At 38.5% G+C, this 13380-nt stretch overlaps 1 protein-coding gene across 2 annotated transcripts in view; it reads right to left on the reverse strand.

Moving 5' to 3' along the window:
- CXADR (CXADR Ig-like cell adhesion molecule) overlaps positions 1 to 13380 on the reverse strand; it is a 54367-nt gene that overhangs the window by 26264 nt on the left and 14723 nt on the right. For both annotated transcript variants that reach the window (XM_040621088.1, XM_040621087.1), the window contains exons 2-3: positions 5808 to 5974; positions 1429 to 1633 (exon numbers count right to left, since the gene is read on the reverse strand). In XM_040621088.1, the coding sequence (XP_040477022.1) occupies positions 1429 to 1633; positions 5808 to 5974 (372 nt within the window). The remainder of the gene's footprint in view (positions 1 to 1428; positions 1634 to 5807; positions 5975 to 13380) is intronic.

Genomic DNA, 13380 nt, shown 5'->3' on the forward strand with positions numbered 1-13380 from the left:
TTATAATCCCAGGTATGCCTGAGCCTGGGATAAGAGTTCAGACAAGCTATTAAAGTTTTATCTGCTCTCACAATTACGAAAAACAAAGGTAACTCCATGTTTACTAAACGTAGACATAGAAAGCTGGAATTCCCAACGTTACCATATTCCCTCTCTGGTCCCCTGTTCAGGTTCACTGGCTTTTATACCATAGGAAACATTTTGAACTAGGGCCATTTAGGATGAAGTGCCTTTTACCAGGACTCCCTTGTGTGAGCACTCAACAATGCTGCCAGTGGAAGGCAGTCTTACCAACCAAGACAACCCCTGAGGTTGCCACTGGAGTGCACAAAAATCCATGTTCTTGCTCCTAGTCTCTACCTGCTCTGATATTCATTCTTTAGAAAAGAGTGATGTTTTAAATTAATCTGGAATCCAACACCTGTAACTTTTTCCATCCCCCCCCCCAACAATCAGTTCTCTACAACAAAAGGAATGAGGTAGAGTTCATGTGGGGAGAGAACTGCCTTGATTAGTTATTTCCAGGGGTATACCAGGCAGTTCTAGCAATCCAAATTTCCTACACAGAGTGGGTCTCCAAGTGTAACCCAAAACAGGACACCTTACGTCACAAAACAGGAATTTCCTGTCATAAAACATAGCTAGACATTGTGTTTTTCTACATGGCAGCCAGTGTACTTCTGGGTAAAGTCTATCATGGTAAGATTTCAGAAATATATTTATGAACAATAACCTTTCAGTTTCTCAGTTTGAAGGAGTCAAGAGTGCTTGTGCACAACCACAGACAGTCTACTGATCTCCTTCTTAACTGTCAGAGAGCAACAAGACATCCTAATGATTATCTGTCTAATCCCTTTACTTTAAGGATGAAAAACAGTGATGCTCAGGTAGGTTAAATGATTATCTGATGTCTAGTAGCCTTATCCCCTTAAGAATCTACTATATTACTTCTTCTCTGTTCTAAATACTCCATTAGTCATCATAGAAATCTCATTTATTAAAGTTATGTAGTTGGAAAAAACCTTAAAGTGCCCATAACAAACACTTCGAACTGAATGGGGTAGGACACAGATTTAAGGATAATTAAATCTTTTTATGTTTCAAAAAGGTAGGCCGAGGCCCACCCAGGAAATGAAGAGATTCTATTTCATTCACAAGGCAAACCGGAGAATAATACCAAAAAACCTAGATCTCCTAATGCCTGGCTTAGGGCTCTTTTTTCATATAACAAAACTCTTTCATTTGCCTTTAAACTCTTTTATGAATTTCACAGAGAAGTCAGTCACTTCTTATATTTTTAATCCAAGAAAGTGTGCTAGTTTTATGTTTTATGTTATCTGAGGACATTAGAATTACTTCAAATGCTGCTACTACAGAACCCTGTTGTTATTACTCTGGTAATAAGTAACATTAATACAAACAATTTACCAAGAACTGTCAGCTGAATCTTCTTATTTCCAACACCAGGAGCTTTTTTCACTTTGCACTGGTATGTGCCAATATCCGACAAACGTAAATTTGTTACATTTATTGATGCATCACCAGATTTGAGATCACTACTTGTAAAATGTACTCGTCCTTTCAGATCTTGATAGTAGTCATCATAAATTTTGTCTCCAGAATATAAAATAATCTGAAAGACAACCAAAATAAGACAGGGAAAAAAACAAATAAGCAAACCCTCTGTCTCATTAAAGGAGCTCTGGTTACACCATGGTACTTTCTGTAGGATCCAAAAAAAGAATAAAAACACAGTATTATCAGGAAACCTACAATTATTCAAATCACAGATTAAGAAAACAGGACATCACAGGGTGCCTGGCTGGCTCAAGTCAGTAGAGCATAGGACTCTTGATCTTGGGGTTGTAAGTTTGAACCCCATGTTGGGTGTAAAGATAAAGAAAATCTTGGGAGGGGTGGTGCACCTGGGTGGCTCAGTCAGTTAAGGGTCTGTCTTCGGCTCAGGTCATGATTCCAGAGTCCTGGGACTGAGCACTGCATCAGGCTCTCTGCTCGGTGGGAAGCCTGCTTCTTCCTTTCCCTCCGTCCTGCTTGAGATTCCCCCTCCCCCACCTCTGTCACTCAACCCACGCACTCTCTCTCAAAAAAATAATTTAAAAAATAATAAATAAAATCTTAAAAAAAAAGAAAAGAAAGAGATCAATGGGATCCTGGAATATGGTCACACACTTTCATTCTGAATGGAAAACCAGGAGCCACTCACCAGTGAACCTGAAGAGGCTGCTGGCAGCAACACCAGCAGCTCCAAGAAAAAGAAAAAGCTCCAGAAGTTACCCCAGGAAGATTAGAATGGACATTTACCCGGTAGGGCATAACGCACATGACATTTCCCAACCCATCCCTCATAGCCCAATAAAAACAAGTTCACAATAAAAATGTAATAAATAAATAGGAAAGCCAAGACCCCACATAAGCAATAGAGCCCTACAAAAGAGAGGGGCTGAGTTAGACTGGACAAGGACACAGATGAGTGGACTCCAAATACTCCTCTTCTTCGGCTGTCTCAGAGTTTGCAGTGTGTCAGTCAAATGTATAGAATCAGGTAAATACCGCCACCCCTACTCCTCAAAAAAGGCTTGTGATAATCTACCTGTGGAATCTAACAACAACAACAACAAAGACAACATTTTTTGTCTTAGTACAAAGTCGTAAAATAAACCTCTTGAGATGTATGTGCCCGGGTTAATAAGACCTTTCAACTAGTCTTCTGAGACTAAGAGCAAAGACCCCTTCCTAATTCCACTGAGTTTTCTGAGCCACTGTTACAAGCGTCAATGGAAATAACTAAAGGCTAGATTCAGAGGGAAAATAAATTCTGTGTTAAACTTGGCTTGGAAGAGAAATACAATAGTCATCTCTATCACCAAAAGTAACATACTTTATAATTTTTTCACATTTGTTAATGAAAATCCTTCATTCCGGTCATCTGAGACCTAAGGTTCAAAGAAAGCAGTGGCAGCAAACTCAAGTAATAATCAGAGAACGTGACTACAGTCTATATCCTGCAAGTGATTTTTACCTGAGATGTTAATTATGGGCAGTATAATCAGAAAGCAGTGTCCTCTGCAGGAATTTCTTGATGACAGGACTTGGGGTTCTTTTTGGTATCATCACTTCCCCTGCCATGCTAACCCCACTTCTTGTCCACCAGATTTTTAAATTTATATATTAAATGTCTGCACTCAATACCAGTTTGTTAAGTAAATAAAAGAAGCAGCCGAAAGGTCCACAGCTGACTCAAATGAGGCTGTCCTGCCTTCCTCTGCAGTGAACTGACTCCTTGTTCAATCTACCGTACGCTATAAACACATCTTAGCAGTTTTTTAAGGAGAGTCTGACAAGATGTGTCCTCACTGTTAGCTGTTTTGTAAACTCTCTTTGTATTTTCCCAGGAAAACAATACTACAAATGGTGGTCACGCAGAGAAGAACTAACATTGACCAGGCAATTCTGCTTCCTCTTCAACAACCTTTAACCCTGAAGCTGAGGAGAGCAGTGGCTCTCACAGATCAACTTTTGCAAAGTCCCACAGCTAAGATGCAAACCAGATCCATATGACTTGGTATGTTTATTGACTTGGTACTGACTTTATTAATTTTTACAGGGCTTTTAAGCTTATAAAATCCTTATGCAAACAGTATTTCAGTGAATTCTCATCACAACCCTGAGAGGTAGGTGTCTTTTTCCTATTTTACACGAGGACAGAGGCTTATGAAACATGGGAGGCAGCCTGGGATCGAGCAAGGGATCATAAAGTGCAGTAGGGGAGCGAGAGAGACCCAAGTTCAAACTCCAACTGCATCTGTTGCTAGCTGTGTGACCCTGGGCCTCCATTTCCTCTCCACATGCATAAAAATTCTCATTTTAGGGTGTTTTAAGGCTTAAATAACTATATACAATTAAAATCTATAAAACACTGCCCCGCACACAACAAGTGCATAGCACATGGTAACTGTTTGCTGACTAAAGAGATCACATAGGGAACAAGGATGGTTAACTTCTCCAGCCCGGTCCCCTGCTACAATGACTACTGGTTTAACTAAATTAAAGTAACGGCTCAGCTAACAGATACTGTAGCTGAAATTCTAGGTAAGCATCCTCTTCTTCATCAATCTTTCCCTATCCCTTTTACCTTTCTTCTTGGTTTCATTTTACTGTATTTTAGGTCAGAAGGCAGGTTTTAACCCAGAAATGGACATTAAAACCTAGTTTCATACTTGTCTCATAAGTCCTGTAGGCAATAAAGCTGTGCCTCCCACTCAGCACAGAAGACTTTGGGGTCCTCCTTCCATGAACAGACACGCCAGGCTATGGGGCATTGTCTGCTTCATGGTCTCTAGATGTACCTTTTCAGAGGGCTCCTCTCGCGAGTCCCAAGCCAGAAGCATTTCAGACCCATGCTCTCCATCCATTCATCTGAACCACGGGAGCGGTCATGGGCTCTAAGGGGAGATGGCCCCGGCACTGCCAGGGCGTGAGGAGTATGCAGAACTTCAGGTAGAAGCCTATGTTCGGGGTGCTGGCGCTGCCATGGAAGACAGCACGGGGAAAGAAGAGCAAGCAGGGAGGCAGCGTATCTGGGCTGAGTAGACAGAATGAGTGAGGCTCTGTTTTGCTTAGGGAAGACAGAAGGAAGTTCCTCCCAGTAACAGAATCGGGGTAGAGGTAAGTCTTTGGAGGGGGTGGCCCTACTCATTCACAACTTGGGAGAAAGACAATAATTTTTTCCTTCACAAATACATCATGGGTAAACTGCCTGAATTTGCCAGAAACAGTTTTTACCTAACTGCACTGTTTCAGTCAGTAAATGGCTTAATAACCTCCTCTTTTCTATGGACCATAAATAAAAATAAATTTTCTCTTTCAAATGCATGTATTACCATATTCCTATGAATATCTGGACTTGTTTTTCTCTCTCTGATCTAATATAATTTGTTATTTTTTAGAACTAAATGTGTCAAACTATCATGAAATATTTTAAGTTAAGTGAAATATTTTAGTACTAATAAAAGACAAAGTGTAATATATATGTTTGGAGATGAGATTAGTAGGAAATTCTCCTTTATGCCACTTTTGGCTTTCCACGTTTTCAACATTAGACTCTTAATACTTTATAATTAGAAAAATTTCTTTAACAGTATCTTGCTATTTCATTTTTTAGATTAAATATTTTATAAATTGTTTTGCTATGAAGATTTTATTTTGCTTTTTAAGAAATTCATATTCAGGATATTTAACTTGAAGAATACAGAAAACAGACTCTGTTGTAATATGTACTTGTATGATACTGTTACACTCGATGATCCTTATACTAGTAACAGAATCCTTGTGTTAAAAACTGAATACTTAAAAAAAAAAATAAAAATAAAACAAAAAACAAAAAGCTGAATTCTAATTCTCTACAAAGTCTAGTTCACTTGCTGTCCCCTAACCCATTATGGATATTCCTACCATGCTATCTATCATGCCTACTCCACATACCCCTCCCACCACTCCCTGACTCACATTCCCAACTCCCGATTTTCAGAACGTTCCTAAGTTCCTCTTCTTCCTTAAAGCCTTTGCTAAGAAATCTCAGGCCACTTATCCATTTCATTCCACTACACATGTGTCCTCACTTTCCATCACAGTGACTGCCTTCCTCACCCAGACCACAAGCCAGAGAAGTGTGGGGCTTTCTACATAGCTCCCCCCTCCCCATCCCTGCCTGTGTGATCAGCATAGTGATGGACACCTAAGAAGTTCCAGGGACATCTACTAAGTGAGCAAGCACTTAGCAAACTTACCACTTGATCCACCTTCTGATTATCAGCTGGTGATAGCAGCCACTCGATGTCCAGTGGTCCCTGGTCTTCTGGACTAAGGGTAAATTTGCATGGCAAATAAGCAGTTTCCCCTTTGGCCTTTTCAATCATCTGATCAGGAGTAGTGATACTCAAACTTCTGGTGAAATCTGGAGAAAGAAACATGCACATGTCTAAGCATCTGCTGTTAGGCTGACAGCATGTTCAGCGCACCCAGCTGTTCAGAACAGGATGCGATTTGTGACCAGAGTGATGAGGTTCAAACTCAGTGGTCCCCAGTGAATACACAAACTGTATTCAGTTTGTGCCTTTGTAGACATGGAATGCCAATATTAACATCATCTCATCTGATACAATTTCCTTTAAGAGCATTGCGAAACTCCCAACATCATGAGATACAAGTTTCTATTAGTAGAGGGTATTCTACATCCAAGCAGATGTTTAGAAGTGAACTTAGCTACAGTCTCCGAAAGGTCAGTTGTATCGTACTAACTCAGGGCTACATTAATTCCTACTCGCCCCAGTGCCACAGACACACTGGTAACTCTTGCTGCTGGGGCACATGCTGATAAATTTTGACAGGTTTTCTACTAAGGCTTTTCTTTAATTCTAAATTTTTATTAAATTAGAGGTGCCTGGCTGGCTCAGTCTGTACAGCATGTGCTCTTAATCTCAGAGTCATGAGTTCAAGTCCTACACTGGGCATAGAGCTTATGTTAAATAAATATCTATTTATTAAATTAGATTCTATAATTTTTACTGAATGCTTAAAAATACTTTTTTTTTTTTTTTGAGAGCGAGGGAGCTGTGGGGAGGGGGAGAGGGAGAGAAAGAATTTTAAGCAGGCTCCATGCCCAATGCCTGACGTGGGGCTCGATCTCCTCAATCTCAGGACTCCAAGACAAAATCAAGAGCCAGACGCCTTTTCTTTTTTTTTTTTTTTTTGAAGAGTCAGACGCTTAACCAACTGAGCCACCCAGCCACCCCTTAAAAATATTTCTAAGCAATAAATATGATGACAACTCGAACAGAAGAAATGCTGTCAATTTATGTATTTTTGAATTCATCAAATAGTTGACCTTAAATATTATCCTTAAGACTTTTCTTATTGTTCATCCCTTCCCATTTCTCTTCTGAAAAAGTCCATCATATTATTGTTAAAAAGACATCTTAAAATTCTATAACTTATTCTGGAATTTGTATTCTATAAAATTCCCACTTCGATCACAGAGAATTAACACTGAATGGCAATATTTGAAAAGCATATAAAAACCAAAATAAGATGTCCTGAGGCCCAAACAAAAATTCCAAGACTCTTCTGATTGAGTCTGTTAAAAAGAGATGGTTTAAACCCACTGTATCTTTGTAAGAACTAAACAATAAGTCTCCTCTTGGTTGCTAATGGTTTACTATAACAAAACTAGTATCATTTACATGCAAAAAAAGGTAAAAGTAAACTACAAGCAAAATGGTAGTTTCCTGATATATATTAGAGAAAAAATACTGAGTTTATAATCCATTCACATTTTGTTTTTCAAGAGAAAAGCAATTTTGTTCATCTCAATTCACATATAAAAATAGGTTTGTTCACTACCTATGTCTTATAAGACCAAAGTTGGAAAAAGTCAACAATTTGACATAAAATGTAAATTTAGTATGTAAATAAACTACCACACAAAACTTATTTGTGTTTACACTATGAAAGTTTGCATAGCACTAGTTTGTCACATCTGTTTTCCTTGAGATAACCCAACATTTTCTTACATATGAACTTCAAGTAGCAATGTACGCTGAACCAAAGTCTCCAACGGTCATTCACTTGGTCCTCCCCCTCACCCAACACTGACTTGCAGGGCTGGATGTTCACCTGGAAGAGGCCCTAAGCACTAAGACTATAGTACACAGGGCCTGCCTGTCTCCCTTTCCTTCCCCTGCTGCCACCAAAATACTAACATCTTACAGCAAAATTGAGAGTAAGTAAATCCAAGTCGCAATTCCCCATAATGATGATTTTGATGTTGTTTTTCAAATAATAAATCCCAACAGACCAAACCAAAACGAAGAATTAAATTATTAGCCATCCTACGATCCTTTCCATTATCCCCAAGGAAGCTTAATACATATCAACTGCCACTTGTAATAAAATGTTAATACTACATTGAAGCCAACAGATTGAGAATGAAAGAGGTTACATTCAAACTGTTTATATTCAAGCACCATCATAAGCTTTTAATCACATTTAAGTGTACTTCTCAAATACGGATCAAAACTGGACACAAGACTCTCTGCTCCCTTAAATCAGAGGCTGGCCTAACTCTGACCAAAAGAATATAGTCTGAGTGCTGCTGAGTTCCGAGGCAAGACCTCAAGAGACCCTGCTGCTCTCATCCTCGCCCTCTCAGACCCCTGCCCGAGTGACCAAACCACACAGGAGAGAATGGAGGTGTTCAAAAGCTGCAAGTGCTCGACGTGCGGCCACCCTCGACTCTCCAGCAGTTCTAGACCAGCTGCCTGCAGAACTCCCCATCTCAGCCTGGCCTAAGCTGGCAACCCACAGGATCACGAGGCAACACATAGTTTTTTGTTTTAAGCCTCTAGAGTTTGGGTTGGTTTGCTACACAGCAAAGACTGATGATATAACACCCAAACCCACTGAATCAGCCCAAATGGATTATTTAATATCCTATAAAATGTTCATTACTATTCCAATCTCCATTTCATGTCCGTATTTCTATTTAAAATTATGGTTTGGTATTTATGTGTATAATCTCAAGTGTTTCTCCTGAATTAATATTCAATCCTCTGAATAAATACTTTCCATCATTTCTAATAAACCCAGTTCTAATTCCTACCTCATTCACTAAGGCATTCTTCTACCTCTCTAGCCTACAGTGATTTTTCTTTCTGTCTTCCTACAAATATTCACAGTACTTTACTTTCTGATCACCCATTTGGCACTTACTCAGTATATACTATCTTGGGTTTTTATCCCCTTATAAGCTTTATTGTTAAGTTGACTTAGGTAGGCGCTGCTGTTTGTCATGTGTCACTATTCCACCACCCAAACCTCCTTTAAATCATTAGCTCCAAAAAGGGTTTAAAAATTTTTGTGCTGCACTCTCATCTCCTGTTGTAGTTCCTGCATATTAGAAAAGAATTGGTGACTAGATTATAAATGTGATCAGTTTTATAAGGTTGAAATAGAGTATTCATCTACCAGAAGTTGTTCCTGCAACTTGAAGATCTCCTTTCCATAGCTACTACAATTTGTTGCCTCCATTTAATTTGTCTGGGTATTGATACTTCTTTATGCAGTAAGGTAAGAACAATCTGAGTACACTCCAGAATGAAAATTCCATTCCAAAATGAATTAAGACATAGCCCAAAACTATCAAAGCCAGAAAGAAAATGAATTTTCTTTTGGAAAAAAAAAAAAAAAAACACCATTAAAACTTTCTGGTTCCTCCATGCTTTCCAAGTTTTTATTTTATAAAAGTCAAAAAAGTTAAATGACAATAAAAATATAAATGTGTACATATTCAAATCCTCCTAAACATGCTCTCCTTACTTCTACTGCAGTCGTTAGAATAAAATATACCTCAGTTTTCATTACAGTATCTTTCATTCTTTCTTGCTTGACACATAAAAATTACTTTTATCTTAAAACACTATCTTATGAAACAGTTACATATGTATAAAAATGATCTGGAAAGATAATATCCCAAACTGTTAAGAGCAGTTATTTTTTGGGAACTGAGATTTTAAGAAAGGTGATTGCCTATTTCTGCTTTATACTGATATTTTAATATGTGTGCTACTAAAAAAATATTAAACATTTTTAAATGGCTTTCAACATTTCTTTCTAAAAAAATGTTTAAAACATTCAACTGCTCTTCAATGTGTTGCACTAGAATGAATTAAAATCTCAAGATTGTACAAAACAGTTATTGGGTTTCCTAGCAACACTGAAGGGGCTCTTTCCAGAGGCATAGTTTTTCAAGTGTTGAAGTACGCAACAGTCACAAATTGTAGGAGATAAAAGGCTGACACTAGGTCCCAAGCAGTGTCTCTGGGGATTCTTTCCTAATAGGTGCTGCCCAATTCTTTTTATGCAGCAAATTAAGTGAATTTAAACTGCAAACTACCTACAGGCTCAAACATGGCCTGAAAACTAGATCAAATAACAAATCTTCTAACTTTATTTAAACTTATATTCACTATGATGAAATATGTAGAACATTATGAACCGCAAGTATTTGCAGAATCCAGTTAATAAGTGCTCAGCACTGGATTATATAAGTAAACAAAATGAATTACATCCCATTTTGGCAGTGACTGAAATAACATCTCCCAGTTCTCTGCTTGCTTTTTTTTCATCTCCAAATTTCAAACACTTGTTTCTTCAGAGCTTCTCTCCTGCCCAGTCTGACTTCCGCTGGAGCATCAAAATGACACCAGCTCATCAGAGTATCTTTTTAGCCCTGATGTTGTCATCTGCCACCAAACATCGGATCTGTTTCTGCCCTAAGAATGGTAATGGAAGACTCTACTCCTCTAGTAGGAAGACAACATTTTGAACTGAGGACCTGCTTTGATCCCTTTAACAAACTTCTTCAAGCTTAAGCTACCCATTGACCTGGATGGTCTTCAGGTATCTTTTCCTTCTCGCAATCTTAACATCATTGGAAAATGGAAAGTGCTCATGAAATTTTATGGCTGATTTAAAAAGAGAAGTAAACGTGAGAATCTTCAATTATGTTTTGAATAAGTAAAGTCTTAAAAATAGAAAACACCAAAGCTATGAAGGAAAAAAACACAAATTTAACTGTATTAGGACAGAAAATCAGAAGCTAGCTTTTAACAAACTTGCTGAGAAGAGGAAGGTTTTCTGTTGTTCTATCTCTTGGGAAACAAAACAGAATAGCTTCGAACATATTTTTCATGTTTTTACCTCTAACAAAAAGATATAAAATGTGAAGTCTGACCAATGATGGCACATGCACAGGGATTTTAAAGATCATGTCTGAGTGTGGGCACTTCTTCTAGGAGGCATTCCTCGTGCCCAAACATGGATTGAATTAGATGTCTTCTAGGTACACCTCAGGCAACTCTTGCCTCCATCATAAGCACCTTCCTGCTTTACTGAAGTTGCTACTTTATTGTGTGCCCTTCCTACCCGGTACCCCCAGTGAACATTTCACATTTGATTTTGAAGTCAAAGACTCAGGTAAAAAAGGACAGAAGGAAGGAGAGAAAGAAAAGAAAAAACACAACTCACAGGCACAAGTACCTTCACGTAAGAAAAGGAAAACAGATGAAAGATGGTCCATTTCAAAGTAGTGGAGAAAAATTAACAAGTAATGCAACTAAAAGTAGGTGAAAATCAGTTAAGACCTTTTTCTATTAAAGACGGAACTACAACAAAGTGTCTGGGGCCAATCAAACATAGAAACTCAAAGAAAGGAGAGGAAGCACTAAGGAGAAAAAGTAAGTCCTATTTGTGGAGCCCTTGTGTTTGTGCATGTTGCCCACCCTCTCCCACTGAGAGCATCTCAGCCATTTATCAAAGTACCTCTTACCTGTCACCTCTCTGAGGTTTTCCCTGTCCTACACAGGCAGTGTTTAATTGTCTCCTCTGTATTATACAGTAACGTGTTCCTGTTGTTGGGAGTTGCTTACGGGGCCCACCCGAAGCATGTACACTTTCACTCAGTTGACAGTGTCTCAGGACTTCATCTCCGGAGGGTATGTCCCAAGCCTCATTTACTAAACCCCCGGAGGGGCACCTGGCTGGCTCAGTGGGTTAATTGTCCAACTCCTGATTTAGGCTTGGGTCTTGAGATGGAGGCCTGCGGGAGGCTCTGCAGGAGTCCGCTGGAGATTTTTCTCCCTCTCCCTCTGCCCGTCCCCCTGCTCACACTCTCTTCTGCGCTCTCTCTCTAAAATAAGAAATAAAATCTATACAAAAATAAAAAATAAAACAAAAATAACCCCTCAGACCTGGCGTTAGCCAAAACTGCTGAACTTTAAGCGGAGAGCAGGAGCTCAGAGAAGAGGGAACGTGAAGGAACTGTTTGAAAGAAGAGGTGATTAATGGGACACAAAACCATCAGTCCTTGTGGGAAAAGCATGAGAAGGAGGGCCACAGGAGACCATGAATCCAGGAAAGCAAAGGAATGGAACAATGATCGCTAGACAGGGGATACAGCTCATAAAAGGCTGAACAAACCTGATCATGTGCTGACAGGAGCAAAGACTGATGCTTATTAATTTAATACGCACATTACCAGAAATATTAGCAAATCTGGTAAGAAATTAACATGTATGTAACTCTATATATGGTTACATTAACATGAGAGAAATTGGACATGAAGAAAAACTTAAAAAAAACCTTTTATGTGTAAATATTCTAAAATCACAACTACAGCCGAGAAAAAGTCACTTGTCCTATTTTTCAACTATCCTTAGAACATGAAGCAAAAATAAAAAATACTACATACTGATGCATGGTTTCTCAAAATATCTGGAGTCATTCCAAAGATATTTTTTAAAAAGGGGGGAAAAGACTAGAAAAAAAAGAATTTAAATTTACATTCCAAAAGTCTTGCGTATTTCTTTGATTTCTTGGGAAGGGGTACATTATGATGACTTAACATCAATGGTTATTAATTTACTGATTTTTTTTTGAGAAATGTAAAAGAATGTTCTAAGAGTTACTATTTTAATGTTAAATAAACTGGGTAAATCAGGAACTGATATGTTTAAGGGACATGGGGATCAGGACAAGTATAATTCTGTTGTGTGCCTCTGATAACAAATACTACAGATGCCTGTGTTAGCAATCAAGTCACTAGGATATTCCGATTCCTGCAAAAATGCAACAGCCGGAGCACCTGGCTGGCTCAGTCAGCGGAGCATGTGACTCTTGGTCTCAGAGTCTGAATTTGAGCCTCATACTGGGGGCAGAGTTTACTTAAAAAAATAAAAATAAAATAAAAAGAAAAGCTTTTAAACAATAACTGCCATGCTATTTAGATCATTTCCTTGACCTTCCCTCCAACCTGTGGCAACTTTCCTTCTCACCAAGAAGTTGCTTTGGGATTAGCAATTTTTAAAAGTCACCTAAATAGTGTTTCTAGAAAGGAAAAAGAAAAAAACATTTTAAATATGTTACTACTATAGTTAACTACTGCAACTAGGCCTTTCAATATTGCTGGGGGAGAGAAGAAAAACACTTAGAGGAAGGTAGAAATTACGCTCTTTGCTGTCTAGGGGTTTTGCTTGTTTAAATTCCCATGTGGGCTACCCAGTACAGTATGTTAATATGTACTCAGAGCTAAGAAAATAATACTTACAGTTAGATAAGTTAATAAGACATGACATTAAGTGGACTTATAAACTTTTCTATGCAGTTTTTAAAATATGAATCTCCAGCTCCCTGCCCCCATCGAGAAAACAAGCAGGTATCCAGGAAAAAATAAACTGAGATGGAAAGGGGGAAATGATTATCTTAACAACAAACAGTAACTAACAGTGACTGGGTGCTTATTATGTG

Source organism: Ursus maritimus, unplaced genomic scaffold, assembly GCF_017311325.1.
Source record: "Ursus maritimus isolate PB19 unplaced genomic scaffold, ASM1731132v1 scaffold_4, whole genome shotgun sequence".
Lineage (NCBI taxonomy): Eukaryota > Metazoa > Chordata > Mammalia > Carnivora > Ursidae > Ursus > Ursus maritimus.